Source organism: Microtus oregoni, unplaced genomic scaffold, assembly GCF_018167655.1.
Source record: "Microtus oregoni isolate MIOR12 unplaced genomic scaffold, Mior012 000000F_ref0000247, whole genome shotgun sequence".
Lineage (NCBI taxonomy): Eukaryota > Metazoa > Chordata > Mammalia > Rodentia > Cricetidae > Microtus > Microtus oregoni.
Genome location: NW_024543059.1, coordinates 77,057,399 through 77,078,216, shown reverse-complemented (window position 1 = coordinate 77,078,216; position 20,818 = coordinate 77,057,399). Strand labels below are relative to the sequence as shown.

Sequence of the window (20,818 nt, the reverse complement as noted above, 5' to 3'; positions counted from 1 at the left end):
CCAAATGAGCACACACTGCAACCAACAGCTGCAAGTAGGTTAACTTTAGTAGTGACTGCTGATGTTCGTGTGGGGAGAATTATTCTGTTGCATGTGCTTTTTAAAAACTGAATCCTTCTGCAGTCCTGGAGTGTCTATTATCTGAATAAAAACACACGGTGGGTTCTCCTTCCTTGGGGAAATTTTGTATCAAGGTTAATTGCGATGAAAAAGTGACCAGAGATAGTTTAAAGGGTGATTCAAGACAGCAAGAGAAATGCACATATCCCGTGAAAATCCTACTTTAGGCCGGACAGAATTCTGGAACACCCAGTACTTAGTGGCAAGAAGCAAGGTGCCCAGAAACTAGCATTCATTTCACAATATTGTTGATACCTGCTTCAGGTGTGAGAAACCTTCACTGCACATATGAGTAAGATGGAAGCTAAAACTCACTAGGAAATGACAACTGTCATGTAGAATAGAGGATACTCTGATACGAAGAGCAATTATCCTCACTGGAGCCTCTGTCTGATTAGTCTTTGCCATGACTGATTATGGAGCTTACCTAGTGGAAATTACCTAGAATACAATGCATTCAAGCAAGCTAGGGTGAACCCTGAAGACTGTTTTGCAAGCCATCCTTCATTCGTTTTCAGAGATGTGGGTTTGTTTGAAACACACTGTTAAGGCTGCCTCAGACTCACAAGACTCCTGCCTCAGCTTCCTGATGGCCAGAGACTGCAGATGTGTGTTCAACCACACTCAGCCTCAGGGGAGTTTTAAAAACATACTCTGTTCTCCTATATGCATTAGATGAATGTTTACTTCATCTGCACCAGGAAGCCTAAGCCATGTCAAACCCAGCTTTCATTTATTTTCTGACACCTGGATTCTGCATTTAGGAAAGTTCCAAATGTTAGGTTACAAAATGTCGTTCCAGAGGCCCTTCTCTGAGCTCTGATGACACACACATACAGGCCCACACACACACCCACTCTGAATGCCTCATCCTTTCTCCCTGTGGTTATTCTGACCCAAGCCATACTCACAATGTTAGTGACATCTGGAGAGGCTCCGTTCTGCAGCAGAAGGAGGACAATGTTCAAGTGGCCCATGAAGGCAGCCACATGTATTGGTGTGAGGCCAGACTGCGGAACAAAGCAACAGTAGTTTTACTCCTCTGCACGGTGGGCTTTGGGGGGGCTTCTTCAGATCAATAAGACGAGTGAGGAGGACAGAGGATGGGTGAGAGGAAGAGGAAGGTGTAAGAGAAGGAATGTTTGGTGAGAAGCTGGAACACTTTTCTACCTCTGTTATAGCTTGGATTGAAGCCCCATATTTCACCAGCAGTTCCATGACTTTGATGCGGTTTTTCTTGCAGGCAATGTGCAGTGGAGTAAAACCATTCTGTGCAAAAGACAATCGAGTTAGTTGAAAACATGCAGAAACAATTCTCACGCAACTCCATGCTGGCACAGCACAGCCAATAATGTTGGATCGTCACATAATGTCTCCATCTCTTCAAACCATATTGAAGTGGAAATTTGGGAAGAGAAGTGGTGGTGTGTGTGGGGGGCGGGGTAAGCTGAATTTTGCTTCTGTCGTTCTGAGTGCAGACAGTGGAGACAGACAAAAGCAGAGGAAAGTATGTGAGCGTACTTTTCACAGGTGAAAAAAAATAGAGGGCAAATATGCTTTAGGTGGCCTAAGGTGTTTTAGGCTGTCTGGACTGGTCAGGTGAGCGAGAAAAGATGGAGGGAGCAGAAGAATATTTCAAAAGTGGAGGTCCAGTTTCTCAGGGCATAAGAATTGTTCATTTACTTTCAAAAAACTAACAATATGACATCTTTATAAAAAGTGTTTCAACTTTGCTATTTTTTCCTCGGGGAGAGTTTCAAATTAGCTGAAATCATTATGCTGACAATATTTATGAAGAGAAGTTAAGTTTCATATTATACCAATCAGATGCATTCAATTTTATAAAGAAACAATTAAGTTCCCAGATATATTTTATTTTATGTGGAAATCATTACATCCCAGAGTATTTTCAAGAATGATACGGTGAATTTCGGGAACGGCTGTCAGACGACACCCGAAGTTAAAGTTCAGCAATGCCTCTGAAAGGCAGGAGAAGTTTTGTAAACTAGGCTACCAGTTTCAGAAACTGGAGAAATCGCATCAACAGTTACCTAGTTCCGGGCTAAATTGTTATGTATTATACCTTTTGTCTTTTTATTTGAACAGTTGCTCTTTTACAGAATGACACCTGTCTTGCCAGTTAACAGTTTTAAATGTCCTGGGGGACTGAGTGTCATTTGGAGTTCTATGTTACCAGTTCTCAGGCAAACATATGGTCTCACTTAAGTGGTGACTTTGTGTTCTTCACAGTGGAGTGATGAGCAGAATGTGTTGAGTCATGTTCCCTGTTTATAAACTGTGTCATGAGCCAGAGATCAGTAGCCAAATGGACATGCGGCATTAAGATACATGCAACTGATTGCCTGTCGTAGTTTCTAAGCTCTTTCATCACTATCTAGTTAAAAAGTGTTTTCAACTTCTTATGAGAAACTTAAGGTCTTTATGTATTTAAACATGACCTTGAAAGTATAATCACTTGATAAGTAATTAGTAATCGGTGAATTCCACTGAAATTTTTCAAATAAATCAATATGCTCAATTTTTAATAATTTAATAGATCGATTTTTTCGCTTAGTGATCACATGATTGATTGACTTTTGAGAAAGGATGATCTCATTTATCCCAGACTGGCCTCAAACTTACAATGTAGCCAAGGATGACCTTGAACCTCTGATCTCCTACCTACAGCTCCTGAATTCTAAGATTATAAACCTGCCCCATCATGCCTCATTTTCCTGGTGCTGGGGATGAAGCCTACCATTCCATACATGCTAGGCAAGTATTCTACAAATTCAGCTCCTATCCTAGCCCAATATTTAGTCATTTTAACAACAGACTCTCAAAACTGTTTGAAGGGAATTTTAGTTGACATAAATCATGTGAACTTACAGGAAAGCAAAACAGTGTGCTTAGAGTGAGGATTAGAAAATGAACGACATAAATTAGTGCCTGCCTAACGTACTAATTCGTTAGCTAAGTGAAGCAAGAAAGATTTGTTCCATATTATTACACCGTGGGAGACACAAAGCTGCTCTGGGAATGGCTTCCTACAGGATCTCTTGAGCAGGTCCAGGAATGCTTTCTTTACAATGCTTTGCAAAGCAGTAATACACCAAGCATCACCCAGCCCATGGTTGGGTAGTCCATCCATAAAGAAAATGTCCAAGGGACTCTCACCAGCTTCTGTCTTAGACCTCCTCATAGAGTCAAATATATTCGCCATTTTAAAATCTTTATTTTCCTTAAGAGATTCACCAAGATCAAACTCTTCATACCTGTATCCTAAATATATCTAGTATTTAGAGGCACCTAGAAAGGACCTTTTCTTTCTTTCTTTCTTTCTTTCTTCCTTTCTTCCTTTCTTTCTTTCTTTCTTTCTTTCTCCCTCATGATGGGGTTTCCCCGTGTAGCCCTGGGTGTCTTGGAACTAGTTCTGTAGACCAGGCTGGCCTTGAACTCAGAGATCAGCCTCCCCCTGTCTCCTGAGTGCTGAAATTAAAGGAAAGCACCAGCACACCCTGACATTTCTTATTTTTTAACATCTAACTTCTATTTTAAAACATTTATCATCCCAGAGTTTTATACCATTTGCAACTTGTGGGTTTCAGAAATAACAATCTGGTGTTCTCCTAAATCTGCTCATGTTCATGACCACTTAGGAAACTATGAAAGCATAAAGTAGGCTGTCAGCTCTCAGGGAGTGACAAGCTTGGCAGTTATTAACTGTGGATTTATAACCACACATTGGTGTGGGTGCCGTTGGCCAATTAATGTGATTTTGCTTTCTCAAGCTATATTTGGTGAAGGTGGATTGGGCCAGGTTTACCAGGGCTCTTGCGTTCGGGTTGGCTCTCTTGTCCAGAAGGAGCTTGGTGACACGGTAGTGACCACAATGTGCAGCAACATGAAGGGCCGTCAGGTAATCCAGGGTGACATCATCTACAGGCGCCTTGTGCTGTAGCAGGTGCTTCACACATTCCACGTGGTCCCCCTGTGCAGCCATGTGAAGTGGAGACAGCCCGTTCTGCACATCAAAAGAGAAGAAAACCAAATCCATGTTCTGTTTGCATTCCTTTCGTGTTTAGGACCCTTTCAAAGTCAGTCTTGATCCTCAACACAGTTGGAGGCAGGAGAAATAACTCTTCCTTAATATCCAAATGTAGAGTAGACTATGTTAGGTAAGAGTGTATTTAAGTTTATAACCATAATAATCTTTAGCAAAAGACATTACATGCTTTTCACAGTATGTGTCAATTCAGCTTGATTTTACAAATTATAAGAACAGTATTAGATACATAGAAATGATGGTTCATACATAAATCACTTGCAGTCTACATTAAATTATCTCTCTACCTGCATTTCCCTTTCTGTATAAACAGAGGAGTACTTGGATAAAGAAGGGAAAAGTGAATGCACTGGGCAAGAAAATAGGAAAAAATTCACCATATCTTAGGTTTAGGCTTTAGAAAAATTCTGAGATGCTTTTTTTCCCCAATAATAATACAAGAATTACATTAAAGTATAAATGAAGAGGCAGGTAGGTGTTGGAAGAGCATGAAGCCACTGAAGATCATGTATCAATGACCTCAGGGCTCTCAACCTTGAGGACAGTCTAGATTTGCAATGTTAATATAGACTCAAACAGTCTTCACCTATACTGGGAAGGCAATCAAGAGTAAAACTCAAAGGATAGGGTAAGCTATTCTTCATAATCAGTGTAAGTCAAAACAACTTCCTATTTTGTGGAGTTCTATTTTGTGGTTGTCTCCTTCCGCCTTTACAAGACTTGCTTGACAAGCGCTTTTTAACCTGCTGAGCCATCTTGCCCAATCCCCAATTTCTCCCTCCACCCCATTTTTCTAAGTAGGCAAAAAGAAGAAAGAAGAACTCATACAATGTTTAGAAAAAAATTAGAACATTGTCCATTCAAGAGACCATTCTATTGCTAGTGCTTAATAACCATGCAGGAACCATCAAATCTAGTTTGTTGATCAAATAACTATTTTGGTAATCATGTTATCAATTCAAAGAAGTAGAAATCATGTTTACAAAAAATGATATAAAAGGCTCACAGTTCAATATTCTCAATAAGAAAGATGACTTCGAGAATGAGAAATAGCTACAACTAAACATATAAAAATCTTAACAGTGGTTGTTTATGGGTGGAAGAGTTCAAGGGAACTGGAAATTATGTTATTTGTCCCTGAAATGAACGGCATTAGGAATCATTGTTTTGATATTTAGAAATACATTAAATGGACTTTGAAAAGAGGAGCAGGTAGGTAAGAAAGTACACACTTCAGGGAAAGAAAATGGCTAAGTACAGATAAACTGGAGTAGTGCTTATCTGAATTTCTGTCATCCATTGTTGCTGCTTGAAGGTTATTAATCTACTTGAATATTATGTCTGAAATTAGACAACATTTCAATCTTTGTCTAACTCAGGGTCCCCCAGTTATTTTCAACCCTCCATTTCAACCTTCCCTTCTAACACCCTCAGAAACACTTTCTTCCACGGACCACCAGTGCCTACACTGGGCTGAGAAACAGTTTATTTTCACTATCTTTCCTGTCTTCCATTTCAGAACTCTCCAAAATTACTCATAGTCCTGCAGCATCCTGCCTGCAGAAAGCTCTCCTCTGACCCTGCTTCTGCTCCCTGGGGACTCTGTCTCTTGGTCCACAGACCCAGGTCCTTCTAGCATTTCCCTGCTGTCCCTCTCGGCCTTTCTTCCTAGCCCCTCCACTCCTTTGTGCCAGTCACTGACCTGCAGAAACGGTCTTCACCATGGACCCCACAGCCACTACACTTGCTTCAGATCCAGAGGAGGCAACAGCAATGAACAAAACATCCACCCAAAAAGCACAAGGACAGATATCTACACCAGAAAACAACTTACACCATTACACCAGATGCCTGGATCCCAGCACAGAAACACAAGCATGAGCAGCCAAAACAATACACCTCCTCCAGAAGCCAGAAACCTTATAACAATAGTTCTCTTCACCCCAATTGTGATTTAGCTGAAGCACAAGACAAGGACTTCAAAACAACAATTATGAATATTCAAAGAACTTAAAGAGTATATAAATAAATGGCTTAATGAAGACTATGAAAGCACAAACAGTTGAATGAAATAATAAAAACATTTCAAGAAATAAGAGAAATAGAATCACTAGAGAAAATCCAAACTAAAATAAAACTGAAAATCAAAACATTAGATACAGAACAAAAACCTCAGAGGTAAGCCCCACCAGAGATTACAAGCTATGGAAATGAGAATTCCAGATTTTTAAGATACGGTCAGAGAAATGGATAGCTCCAAATGGATAGCTCAGTCCAAGAAGATGTTAAATCTAAAAAGTCCAGGTACAAAACATCCAGGATATCTGGCACCATGAAAAGACCAAACCTATAAATAATAGGTATAGAGGAATAAGAAGAAACCCAGGTCAAAGAAGACTATAGAAAAAAAAAATTCTCCAGTCTAAAGAAAGATATAGTGATCATGGTATGAGAAGAATATAGAACACCAAACAGACAGGACTAAACCAGAAACTGCCCAGGACCCATAATAATCAAGGCACTAAATGTTCAGAACAAAGAAAGGACATTAAAAGCTTCATGGGAGAAAGACTAAGTCATGTATAAAGTCAGACTCATTACAATGACACCTGACTTTTCAGCAGAGACTATGAAAGCCATAAGGAGTCATATTATACAACCTCTAAGAGACAACAGATGCCATCCCAGACACTATACCTGATGATCTGAAGAAAGAGTCCTATAAAACAGAGTCCTATAAAACTATAGAACAGAGGAAACACAGAAGGCAAGCACTCCATGATGGGAACACAGGTGAAAGACCTCAACAGACAGGAAGGAAGGGGCTGTGTCTTAAGGTAAGTGGATTGGGAGGGCAAATAAGGAGAGTTCAAAGGGTTAAGAGACTTTGTGAGAGAGGTCTGGCATGGTTGGAAGGACTGGGACACAGGATTTGCCTTGGGTAATGTGTTCAGAACAGCTGGGTTGCAGAAAAAACGAACAGAAACCAGTTAGGGACCTCTTCCACCATCCAAGTGGGACGCGTGGTGGCAATGCAGCTCTTCGACAGCTTCTGGTTTCATGATGAATATAGAAGGAAGAGGCAAAGAACGGAGAGAGAGAAACAGAGTCCTGCATGATACGAAGGATTGGAGCAATTGAAAGAACGAGATGCCCATGAAGGAAGGTACAAGACTCAAAAAGAACTATATTTAGGGGTGGGCAAAATATCATCACAGAATTCTAGAAATATCCACATGTGTGTCCGCAAAGCGCAGGAACTGTTTAAAGATAAACTTCAGGACACGTCAGAGGAAGTGTGTATGGAGAGAGAGAGAGAGAGAGAGAGAGAGAGAGAGAACAAAGACAGAATGGGACCTCTAACACAGGATTGCTAACAGCCAGAGAGCTGGGGGGATAGAGAGGAAATCGTCACGGAGACTGGGAAACAGATGCCTGCGATACAAAAGGAATCCAAAAAAATATGATGTCCTAGAAGGCAAATGAGGGAAGCGTTTGGAGAGAGGAGGAATGGGAAGCGGTGCCAGGTGACAGAAATAGGAAGGAACACAGATTCCACGGGCTCTGATTCATGGGCCCAGAGAGCTGGGAAAGTGGGAGTTTGTGGACATTGTTTGCTTCCCATCGTGTCCAGCTTGTTTCAGTTTTTCTCACGGTTACATGAAGAAAAAAAAATATGTCTAAGCAATTTAAAGAACAAAATGTGGCTTAGTTAGGTAGCAGGGAGCGAGGTGAATCACTATGGAAATTACAGTGTAATGTGTCACTGGGTTAAGCTAAGGTTAGTGACCACAGTCTGTAGGGACTACATCACTGTTGCCACACTCAGGTACAGGAAGGTGACATGGATTTAGTCACCAGAGGCCACAGGGAGTTGTTCAAGGGAGTGGTAGAAAGTGAACTTCGTTGTTCAGAGGTAAGGGACTAGGGGTAGGATAGAGACAGAGCAAAAGGCGCAACTGTCTGGGGTTGGAGACTCAGAAAGAGCTGAGACCTAGGAGGGTGGGCGGAGAATGTGAGGTTAGAGATGAGAATGATAGAGGCCTTATAGTCAGGACACTGAGAATTCGGCATGGATTAGAGTGAGGATTCATTATACTGAGAGCTACAGCTTTCAAAGAATGAGGAGAAGTTGCTTTGAGGAGGAAGCCTGGGTGACTCAAAACTGAGAGCTGTAGTGGGGAGAGAGGGAGGGCATGATGCTACGCATGTGCTAGTGGCTAGTCCTCCTCCAACCTGATCAGCTCCTCCGCTCAGATTCCTTTACCCTTACAGAGCTCTGCTTTTCACAGTCTCCTGTCCCTGCTGCCCTGGAGAGTCTAAGCTTCTTCAAGATACTTTCTGATGAGAATTCACCTTGCTAGTTCCTGGGTAACCAGAACAGCACCTGGCACATTGCATCTTCCTCATACGTGATATAGCTGGATGCAGGACTGGATGGGTATAACCATGTGGTCACCAGTACTCTGTGCTGGACCCTTAAATTTAAATGACTCCTCCTATGACAGGAAGCTCACCTTAAAACTCACACTCAGGTAATCCATATTCTCGCAGGTTATGAATCCATTGTCAGTGCAAAAGAAGGTTATTTGAAAATTTTCGTGGAAGATCACATAAGCTTCAGTTTTATAAGGATTTTAAAAACACGACTGGACTGCGATTTTGTTTCCATTTAAATTGCAGCCTGTTCCTGCAACAAGCTCTCCATGACATCTCCGCAGAACCCAGTCTAAGCTGTTGCATATTTTAAGATATATTTTTGCAACATTCACCATACAGAATGATAATGAAAACAATGCAGGAAACTTACTTCACTTTGTGTCTTTCGTGTATAAAGTCAGTTTCTCTAGTGGCTGGCGGGGCTGACTGGCAGGGCGTATCTTTTAGAGAATGGCTGAGTTCTCTATAAATGGTAAGTGTGTGCTGGTTCCCTCCAAATGATACCAAGGAAATTATCAATTACAGTAGGAATTGAGCCAGGCGCAGAGGCAAAGGCCTGTAATCAGCACATGGGAGGCAAAGGCAGGCTGATTTCTGATTTGGAGGCCAACCTGGTCTACAGAGCAAGTTTCAGGACTATATAGAGAAACCCTGTCTCAAAACACCAGTGCATCATAACATATAGGAATTTATCTATCAAGGTGATACCATTAACACTGAAAGATAAAGCTTTGCATTTCTATGTTCTTTTTCTTTTGAGTAATATTAATTAGAACAATTACTTAATAGTAGAGTTGTTGACTACATTAATTATCTACATTATTTCCATTATCATTCCATACTGTGAATGCCGTGTGTGTGTGTGTGTGTGTGTGTGTGTGTGTGTGTGTGTGTGTGTGTTTTGAAGATATGTCATGCGAGGCCAGTATCTTGGTTTTCTTCATCTTGCCCTATTGTTAGCACTGGGGAAAATCAGCATTATTAAGTGATATGATCAGGGTGGAATCAGGAGAAAATGTAAGAGGTTCACATCAGAATTTTTATTGTATTTAAGGATCTAAAAATTGTTGCGTATCCCATTCAATAATTCTGGGTGATTAAATGTCCATTTATGCTTCACAGTATTTTCTGGTAGGTATTAGAGAAATCTAAAACAATAAAATTTATAAATATCAATAATGCAAACCTCCAAACAACTCATTTACTGTGTGATTTTTATTCACATGGAAATGGGTTTTCTTACCTGAACACTGTAATAAAGTGAGGGAAGAAAACGCTCATTGTATTTTACCATAAAGAACAGAATGATTGCTATAGCTTTGCAGTTATTTATATATGACTAATCCTAAGGTATGCTGTTCCTATCACCATTATAAATCCCTACTATAGTCAAAAACTCTACTATTCCGTAAATATTCTAATTAGTGTTACCCAAAAGAGAAATATTTAATAAATTCTAAGCTTTATCTTCCAGTGTTAATGGTATTACCTTGAAAGATAATTCCACATGTGTTATATAGTCATCTTAGAAAGTCATAAAAAATTTTAGCTTATGCAATGTAATAGTCTCATATATATTAATATATTTAATATAATATTGTTAGTCAAGTTTTCATTTACAGTAAAATAATAGTTTTTTTTTAAAGCAGTAGGAAACTAGAGGTATTCATTTAGCACATCTTGATGTATGCATTTGCTCATTTTAATTATTGTGCAAATTTGGTGTTTATTTCTTATTTTTAGCACATTCAATAAGTTTTACAAGTGGTTTAGTTTTAAGAAAGACCACCCAAAGTGCCTTAAGTGTCCTCAGATGTCATCTTACTCACAATGACTCACCTTGGTCCTTGCCAGCAAGGGGGCACCCCGTTCCAGCAGCAGCTCCACCGCTTGGTCATGCCCACTTCGCGCAGCACAGTGAAGTGGTGTCAACCCGTCCTGGCAAGAGAATGAAGATACTAAGCCTGAGTTCACACTCCTTTAAAAAGACACAAACCAAAACAAGATTATGCCTTTTGCCACTGATAGGAAAGAGGCTGAAATTTGATCCTGATGACCTGATAAAAGCATAACAGAATGGCAACCTACCTAACAGAGAGAGGGGAGTGAAAGAGAGAAGACAGAAACAGATTATGACGTAGAATTAGAAAGGGAAAACAGAGGCTCTTCGCAACTCTGCTCCAATATAGGCAGACTGTCTGTATTGGAACAGGTTGAATTCTGGTCAAATGTTTGCACATCCCAAAAGACGGAAAGGCACAGAGCACATTGATGTATAGCCTACTCGCTGGAAACCAAAGCTGTGGTTGTGCTGTTATGCCCTTTGATTTTGGTTTTCTTTGCATCAACAAGAGACTGTGTCCTTTGCTTTACAGAAGCTTCTCAGTTTCAGGAGGTCCCATTTATTATTTGTTGCTCTCAGTGTCTGTCCTACTGGAGTTATATTTAGGAAGTGGTCTCCTGTGCCTATGTGTTCAAGGCTATTTCCCACTTTCTCTTCTATGAGGTTCTGTGTGGTTGGTTTTATGTTGAGGTCTTAGGCATAAACTCAAAAGATGCTCAATCATACCACAAGGACATTTGCTCAACCATGTTCATAGCAGCATTATTCATGATAGACAGAATCTGGAAACAACCTAGATGCCCCTCAACTGAAGAATGGATGAGGAAAATGTGGTACATTTACATAGTTGAGTACTACTCAGCAGTCAAAATTAGATTTAAAAAAAGAATGACATCTTGAAATTTGCAGGCAAATGAACAGAACTAGAAAAAATACTGAGTAGGTAACCCAGAATCATAAAGACACATATAATATTTACTCACTCATAAGTGGTTTTTAGATATAGCCAAAAATAGCCAGCCTATAGTTCACAACCCAAAGAAACTAGATAACAAAGAAGACCCTAAGAGACAAATACATGGATCCACCTAGGAAGATCTAGACAAGATCTCATGAGTAAATTGGGAGCATGGGGGCAATGTGGGAGAATGAAAGGGGAAAGGGGAGGAAGGAAGGTGAGTGGGAAAAAACATATAGCTTAGTTAAAAACTGTAAAATAATTAAAAACACATTTGGGCACAGTTGTGCGGGGAGGGTTGCCACATTATTTTCAAGATTTCCCAGCAAGAGATGAAAGGGAGATTGAGCTGGGAAAAAATGGAAATGATAATGTTTTCTGTCTTGATACCAGCACACTGTAGTAGCAATATAAGTTGTATAGTAAATGGCATAGGATGGTTTCTCAAGTGCATGCTTGGTGGGCTTCATCGGTCTTCAGTTTGAGGAATGTCACACAGTAAGCAGAGGACTCTGTACCTTGGACTCCAGAGACACAAAGCCCTATGGTGAATCAAAGATCAAAAGTCTTTGACCAAAGTCTACGAGGAGAGGATCCATGCTGTGCACAAAGAGAAAGCAACTTCTTCTGTTTGTCTTAGAGCCTTAAGAAAATGGCAAGGGGAGAGATGCTGGCTTACATGCTTCAAGTAAAGGGAGATATATCATTTTGTATTAACTGCCTGAAATATGCTCTTTGTAAATAGGGAAAAATCCCAAAAAATACCCTTCAGGAAACAACAGGAACTCTGTAGGGAACTTTTAGCATTCCCACAAGAGCATCAAAGAACTAGTGAGGCCTAAGTTCTCAGTCTCATGGTTAATGATGCGATGCACCTGCTCACACAAGAGCCCAGCAACTAGTGATGCTAAAGTCATTGTCTTCCATGCTCACCTTGGCTGGAATTTGAATCTTTACTACAAAGCACACCATCAAATTATTGGCAATTCTTGTCCGGGTTTTATATTCTGGGACCTCTAAGTTATAGTTTGAAGGCTAAATTTCTCTGCCCTCCAAAGTTCCCTTCTTCATGTGCCCTTTCTTCTTCACTAAAACCAGACAGACACGCTGGCTTCTCTGCTGTGAGTGATTTGGCAAAGGCTACTCAGTTAACATAAGAGAGGCATCACCTCTCCAGCTGGCAGCTCAAAACTGCTTTGTTCAACCCTTGCTTCCCTATCTTTTCCATTCTTTGCTCTCTGACTGTGCTATTTTTCCAGTAATGGATGCTGAAATCGGATCGTTGTTATAAAAATGCTGCATGTCCTAGCTCACGTTACATAATGGTGCAAAAATCCATTTCACCCTTTTAGCAATCTCATTTCTCAAATGAAGACCTTCATATTTCTCAGGAAAATCATGTTTCATAAGTTGTTCCGAAGAGGAAATATGGTGATATTTCTAGTGTATGTAGCAAGATGCCTAGAACACCACTCACATATGATCGCTGGTAGCTGTTACCCCTCTCTAATGGCCTCTTCTGATGTGTCTTGTTCAACATCCTTTAGCATTTTTGTGTACTTCTATTGTTGACAATGAAATATGTGTTTTAATATTTTAAATATAGTCCTCCTATGGGGGTAGCTCTACATTTAAATAATAAATAAGTTTTAAAACAGGAGAAAGAGTAATGTTCTTAATAAAAACCAAATTATTAGTCTCACTTTAACTATCTATAAAATTTATAGTTCAACATTAAAGTTGGGGGGGTAGACATTATCAAAGGGCTGTGATTAAAACGCCTCCGAGCTGCACTCTAAGGCCTTCCGATGGTGAGGTTTCCAAGATGCCCATCGCCTCGGTGGTTGCCCAAACAGAAGTGACAGTGGGGAGAAAAAGGCACAGATTCATTTTTATGCCAACAAAAAAACCTCTATAAATTTTGCTTTCCTTCAGATAATGGAACCCTCAAATATGTGAAAAGGAACAAGCAGATGAGGGATAATTCCAGACAGAATACGTGATATTCTGATGATTTGTGAACGTCTTGATTGCTAGAACTGAAAATAAAGATAATTAAGACTTTGAAATTATGTGTATAGAAACCTATTTATAAGAATAGTCAAACAATTAAGCATTTCCTATTTCAAATACGCTTTAAGAGATTGGAAAGCAAACTTGCCTCCATTATCTTCTAGTAACTTAGTAATCAAGTACTGTATTCCAGAATGGGCCTCTCACCCCACGTCACAATCCTTGCGTTCAGGCTTCACCTCGGCTTTGGTAAGAGGCATAGGATCCTTTTAGCTGTGGCCAGGGTATGGGACTCTTAACAACGTAGTAAAGCAGTGCTACTTAGGCATGAGGGATGCTTAGCTCCTGCGTGAATGGCGTACCCGAGCAACACTGTGCACCATGCTACATGTGCTGAATGAAGCTAGCCCACAAGGAGCTCACTTTTTCATCCCATGCCACTTCTGCCTACAGCAACACCATGTCACCATCTCTCAGCAGATCATGGAGAGAATATTTATACCACAGAAATCAGCAAGGGGAAAGACTACAGACTAAGCCATTTCATTTCATCTTGTTTTTAAAGAACCTGCTATTAAATATTCACCAGAATACAGTATCCCTTGGGTACCAGTGGTCAATCCTTCCTCCCCATCACTGCATGTGTGTATGTGTGTGTGTGTGTGTTGTGTGTCTTTAACTCTGACCCAAACCTGCTCTCTTTTCTGCCCACTCCACAATACTAAGCATCAAGTGTGGCCTCAGATATACTGGGCAAGTGCTCTTTTACTGAGCAGTGCTACTAGCCCATGACTTGATCTTGGAATAGGGAGATAAGATCTAGCTTGTTCGGTGTTGGGTCTCCTGAATTCATGGCACGAGCAGGAACTCAAAAAACTGTGGAGAGGATGAAAGAACAGAATGTCCACACTCTATACAGAACTAGAAAATCTGCTCTTTGCATCTTAATGCTTGATTCAAATTCAATTTACTTTCTCTATCCAAAAGCTACAGAGGACAAAATGTGGTCCCAAATTCACTTCTCAGTGCTTCCAAATTGATAACTTTCCTAAATAATTAAAGGCAAGACAATCATAAGAGTCCATGTCTCTTTATTTCTGAGCACTCCAATTTTTGAAAACAGTGCTATCAGTGTTAGACTTTGTATATGCAATGCATGCATGTGACCCATGAAGACAAGAACATCTTTGAAGAACCCAAGAAGTACTATAATGGCAAATGGAAACAAACTCAGTTGTTCACTAATGAGTATCTGCTTCAGAACAGCATTAACAAGATTAGTGAATATCCTTAATATGCCGGCTAGCGTTTGTAAAAATTATTGCACTAAGGTTTAAAAACAAGGGGTGAACTGGGGGAAGAACATGGACAGCAAGGCAGGAAGCAGGAAGCAGGCAAAGTCTGAGCATGCCCAAATTCTCAGATTGCCCCCTTTCCTATCCACAGCACAGCAAAAGTTGGAACCAGGCAAAATCCCTATGCAAGAATAGGGTACCACACTCTGGACAGACAAAAAACTCCCAAACTCTCTCATGGCGTGATGCTGATATCCTGGAATAAATGTTATAAGAGAAATCAGGTGAGGTTTCTTTGTTTTGTTTTTAGCACCGTTTTCTGAGTCTTTGATCTTTGTTCCCAGTAACTGAGCATGAAAAACTACAACACTGAGGGCCTAGCAGTCTGTTGCTCTAGGCATTTATAAACAAACATTAATTTTATTTTATCAGCTGAAACCTTTACATGTTGTATGAGAGTGATATCAAACCCAAGAACAATCTCCTAGCAACACACTGCTTGCATTTGCTGTCTAGTGTTAGAAGGTACGGTGTGAGAGGCAGCAGGGCTTAAAAGGATGGAAAGAAATTCAAAGTGCAAAGATACTCACCCTTGTTTTGGCATCAATCTGACCACCTCGATCCAGCAGGAGCTTCACCATGTTGGTATTGCCCCTTTTGGAAGCCACGTGCAGAGGAGTAATTCCATTCTATACCGTGGAAAGAGCAAACAGAACAGGGTGGATATGGCAGGGTTAAGAGCATGGCTTCCTAGTAAAGAGTACCAAGGGGTTGTGACTTGTGTGTGGTGATTTGACCCATGATATCTATGGTTCAATAGGTTTGGTCATAAGAAACAAAGAAGCCCTAAACCATGGGAGACAAATTGTTAGAAAATGAAAAGTGTAATGAAAATGCATATTTGTCAAGAACTACCATAGACACATTGAATGTAAAACAAGAGACAGATGGGGGATGCTTGTGTGGCAGAAGCAAAGCCTCCATTTCTAATACAGAGCCCGGTAAATGTCTCTTTATAATACTCATATACTATAGAGCTTGAGATCTCAAAGTTTTATACGTTTAAAAATGGGGGGAAATACGTGTATCAATATCCTGTTATAATTATTCTTTAAGATCCCCCCAGAATAATTCACAGAGAAAAACAGCTGGAAAATAATACAAGGTACTTCCAGAACAGAAGTTTTTTTTTCCCCCAAACAGGATTTCACTACATAGCTCAGGATAGCCTAGAACTTGCTATATAACCTAGGCCACTGTTAGAAAGGAACTCCTCCTATGTGAGTGTCCAGATTCCTAGGATTCATAGGTCTTATGCCACCACACATACAGAAGACTTCCAAGGACTATGACAGTGCACACAAAATTTAGTTTGTCTTATGAGATATCAGGTGTCATCATAATGGCATGAATATGTGTCTGAGATTTTGTGTGTCACAATTTTCCAAGTATTTAAATATTATATCAGTTGAATCATGTTAAAAACCATGCTATATGTGAATTTTATAGTATTATGTAAATGAATTTTTCTAACAGAAGCAGACCATTATTATAATTCTATGTACTGTCTTACAGTAACTTTTACAAAGACATCAGAGTAAAATTTTAATTTTTTAGACCAAGAGAGGGTAAATCAAAACTCACATCCCCTTGTGTGCCTACTTGTTAAGAAATGGCCCATACAGAATTCATGCTTTCTATTTTAACACTGTCATCCAATCACTGGACATTGAGCATTTATGATTTTTATATTGTTTTATTAATTAACAGTTGAATGCCATGTCAAAATTAGCCTCCTCAACTCCTGACGCAGTCTTTATTTTTTATTGATTTTCATTTTCTATGTGTTTGCGTATTCTCTGCCCTCAGAGGCCAAAAGAGGGCAATGGTTCCCCTGGAGCTGGACTTGAATGTGGGGAACAACTCAGGAAACGGTAGGAGTCGAACTCCGACCCTCTTGAAAAGCTATAAGCTCATCCTTGAGCCATCTCTCCAGCTTCCAGGGTCTTGTCTTATTCATTGGGTTATAATTTTATCCTGTGATGAAGACAGTGAAAACTTCAGAATCTTTAGGATGGCGGAAGGGGGTTAAATACGAGACCCATGAGAAGCCATTAGTGTTCATATATGCTGTCTTAAAATACGCGTGCTTTACCACGTACCCTGGCCGTGAAGTCCACCGAGGCTCCCCGGTTTAGAAGAAGAGTTGCCACATTGACGTTCCCATAGTGTGCAGCTATGTGCAAGGGGGTGAAGCCGCTCTAGGGAAAGAGAGAAATCGTGGGTAGGAATGCACCTCACACTGTGGAAAGCGATCACTAACTAACCAGAAAGCTTACAGTGAAACCACCTGCCAAGTGCATGAGCGATGCAACTCACGTAACAAATGCTTTAATACAGCTCTATAGCTTCGTGCTGTAAGGGAAAACCAAATACCCTACACTTGCTGGCAAATTGATTTTAATTTATGAAACTAGTTGTCTATCCAAAACTATGCGTCTTGAGTCTCTCAATAAACCTGGATTCAGCTGGCAACCACTAAGCATGAGCAATCCGTTGTTTCCATCCTCTTAGCAGAAAGGTAACGGGCTTTATACGTGGCCACACAAGGCTTTTTAATATAGCTTCTGGAAACTGGAACTGGGGGTCCTTATGTTTGCACAGAGCGTGCACTTAGCCACTGAGCCATCTTTCCTACCCCTTGATCTTATTTGTAAAAGAGCATTAGTTGGTGTTTTATCTGCAGGAGTATGACAATTTCTCAGGAAAAATGTCTACTTCATTCTGCAGAATCAATGCTGACTTCCTATCCCCGTCACAACTCCTTAGATGGTGATTTATAGTGAAAAAGAATTTAAAAACCAATATTAAACAACCCTTCCTCCTATTGGGTTGCCCCATCCTGTCTTGATATGAGGGGTTTTGCCTTGTCTTATTATATGCTGTTTTTTCATTTTTGGTTGTTGTCTCTTGGAGGCCTCTTTTCTGAAGGGAAATAGGTATGGGGAAGAGGGGAGTTGGGATAATATTGGGAGGGATGGAAAGGGAAAATTGCAGTCAGGATATATTGAATAAGAGAAGAATCTATCTTCAATTTAAAATATGTTTGGTATCAATATGATTATGAAATAAAAGATGGTTCAATTGTATCTAATTTCTTTTTTTTTTTTTTTTTTTTTTTTTTTTTTTTTTTTTTTTGGTTTTTCGAGACAGGGTATCTAATTTCAAATATGAATTAGATATAATTTTATCACTAAAATAAAATACTTTAAAAATAACCACATTGATGAAATAATGTGGGCATCTGATAAATATTTTATTTCCCACATGCTTCAAAAACAAAGCCTGAGAGCCAAATAAAGAAATCCTTTCTATTTCTGATGAAGATGTGGTTAGATCTTTTTGCTGTTCTTCACAATAAATGCATATTATCTCTTTTTTTATTGAAGTGCTTAAACAGCTGGTAATTTTCCTTACTCTGTAGTTTTCATAACTTAATAAAAATATGGGGAAACAAACAGCATTTGTTAGTTAACACACACCACAGTTTGCAGGCTATTTCCTTTTCTCTTGGACTTGGAAATGGATTTTAACATGTAACCAATTGCTTGAAGAAATATTTTACAAGCCACAGTCAGTTTTTTTTTATAGACTTTGTGTATAGAATTTGGTTTTACTGTTTTCAAAATGCCAAGATAAGCATTGAAATGGCTTAGGTAACTGAAGGTTGCCGATGCATTTAGCAATGTTAGTTGCAAATAATTTTTGTTTTGTTTAGCTTTGTTTTTCAAGACAGGGTTTCTCTGTAGCTTTGGAGCATGTCCTGGAACTGATTCTCTAGACCAGGCTAACCTCGAAATCACAAAGATCCACCTGTCTCTGCCTCCCAAGGGCTGGCATTAACGGCATGCAGCACTATCGTCCAGCTAGTTGCCAATAATTTTTAACTGTAAGAAGTGAGATATGAAAATAAGAATAGTAACTGTGAATTCTATCTCCACAAATGTGATCAAGATTATTTTACTATGCATGGGGCTGCTGCATTCATACCAAAACGAAGGGGAAAATCAGTATACAACCCATAATTATTTTATAAAATGTCAAATCCGTTTTCTATTTTCGTCTTAAAAGTTCCTGTCACCCAGACATATTCTGAATATGTGTCTATTACTGTTGCAACAGTTATCTCAGAGATTAAAACATTTCAACCTGCAGGGGAACTCCTTAAAAGCAGGTAGGTACAAAATTCAAATGAGTTCCACGAAGTCCCTGAACGTGACTAGATCCACAAGGCCCCTCCCAGGTGGAGTAAGCAATAAAAGCTGAGCATCCTGTGAGGCAAGCTTCAAAGGCAGAAGAGCAGCCTGGGAGATGTGAAACCAGCTGAGCTGACTGGAAGGGGTGCAGACCAGAGTCACAGAGCAAACACTCCAGTCTACTGCTCTGCCTGCAGGCTGTGCAGTGTGCTCCAGTTTCTCTGGTTTCGTGAGCTGTCGCCCATGTTGGGGTGGGCTCTGGTGATGCAGCTGTCTCTGGGTCATTTCTGCTCCTTTAAGTATCCCCTAGCCCATATTCTTGTAAGTAGCCTCAATAAAACTCATTGGTTCACCAAGCTAGACTTCGGCAGTATCTGTACTTTGGTTGGATGTGGGCTCCTTATCTGGGGTGAGTAGTCATGTGTGCTGTGCCTCCCCAGGAAAAGTTTTGTTACACACAATTATTCAAGTTATAATTTAATTTCTAATAATTTTATTGAATGCTGGAAAAACATTTCCTAATCATTCGAGTATACTAAAATTATTTTATCACTTATAATAATTAATTAATTTATGCTTTTTCACTGGCCTTCATGATCATGATGCCTCAGGCTGTTACACTGCACAACTCTCTGCTGGTTACACCCACCATAATGCATAAAAATAATTCCCAAGGAATACATAAGGAAATAAAGTATTAAAATTAGTAAATAAGATCAATTTGTATGATTCCATTCCTAAACAATTTTACCAAGCATTTGAGTTGAAGTTCCCTCAGCCCCCAATGCCATGCACAAAAAAAGGAAGAAACAAAAAAGCAGCGCGAATAATTCAAGTAAATTGCATCTCAGTAGATGAATGTGTTAATAAAGATTTGAGAAATATGATATTTTCTGTGAATGCCCAAAGACCTACAACTTCTCCAGAATTATTCTAGAGACCTGACCCACCAGAACGAAAGTCAACCTTTATAAACAGTCCCTTGCTTTTGAGTGTAGATTATTTTTATAGTATACATTCAATAATGTTTATATTGTGACAAAAGAGAGAAAACACACACCCACTAGGGGCTCCCAAACTTATTTATAATGACCTATTTTATAAGAAGAAGATTATTTAATGGCAAGTATTTTAAGAGTTACAGGAAAAAAGCAGTTGCTTTGCTCGTGACTCACAGAGCCATTATCGATCATAAATAATGCACTAAAGGAAAAATGCAGGAAAGGCCACTGCTATTGAATAACAGAATCCGCCCAAATTTTAATTCCCTAAATTCTAATCTTTACATTCTCATTAAGAGGAAAAATTCATATCTCTTTGCAAAAGTTTCAGAATAAGGCTCACTCATTAAATTATAAGCAACAATAGTCTTTTATTTCATGCTGGACTCACAAACTATTCAAATGGTTGGTCTAATAATATCTATTGCATCAAATATATGTTGCATTAAATATATTTGAGTTACCAATCTCTCTTGATTACAAGAATTTTTCTCTGAATATTTTTCCCACTAATAGAACTTTAATCATTAGTGTGAATTAGTGAGCATTTATTCTATCTGGGCAAAAACTAAAAATAAACAAAAACAAGGTAAATGTTGGTATAATGGCAATACTGTACCTCGGTTGTCCTATTCACCATCATCTGAAGCAGTGTTTGGTGGAAAAAAGAGGGAAGATGTTACACAATGCAAAATGAAAGAAACAGTAGATGTGCTGGCTACAACTGAGTACCGTATTCCCAACAAGACAGAGTGAGAAAAGCCTACTCCATTACACCGTAGTCATTCCTTCAGACTCTCTCTATAATTAATGGTGTAAACAGAAT

General features: G+C 39.5%; 1 protein-coding gene across 50 annotated transcripts in view; it reads right to left on the bottom strand.

Annotated features, from left to right (window-relative positions):
* Nucleotides 1-20,818, bottom strand: part of Ank2 (ankyrin 2) — a 520,770-nt gene that overhangs the window by 106,560 nt on the left and 393,392 nt on the right. For 44 of the 50 annotated variants that reach the window (XM_041659227.1, XM_041659266.1, XM_041659221.1 and 41 more), the window contains 7 exons: nucleotides 20,612-20,635; nucleotides 16,898-16,996; nucleotides 15,326-15,424; nucleotides 10,466-10,564; nucleotides 3,947-4,144; nucleotides 1,291-1,389; nucleotides 1,032-1,130 (listed from right to left, as the gene is read on the bottom strand). In XM_041659227.1, the coding sequence (XP_041515161.1) occupies nucleotides 1,032-1,130; nucleotides 1,291-1,389; nucleotides 3,947-4,144; nucleotides 10,466-10,564; nucleotides 15,326-15,424; nucleotides 16,898-16,996; nucleotides 20,612-20,635 (717 nt within the window). The remainder of the gene's footprint in view (nucleotides 1-1,031; nucleotides 1,131-1,290; nucleotides 1,390-3,946; nucleotides 4,145-10,465; nucleotides 10,565-15,325; nucleotides 15,425-16,897; nucleotides 16,997-20,611; nucleotides 20,636-20,818) is intronic. The other 6 variants (XM_041659184.1, XM_041659203.1, XM_041659309.1 and 3 more) reach the window with 2 other exon arrangements.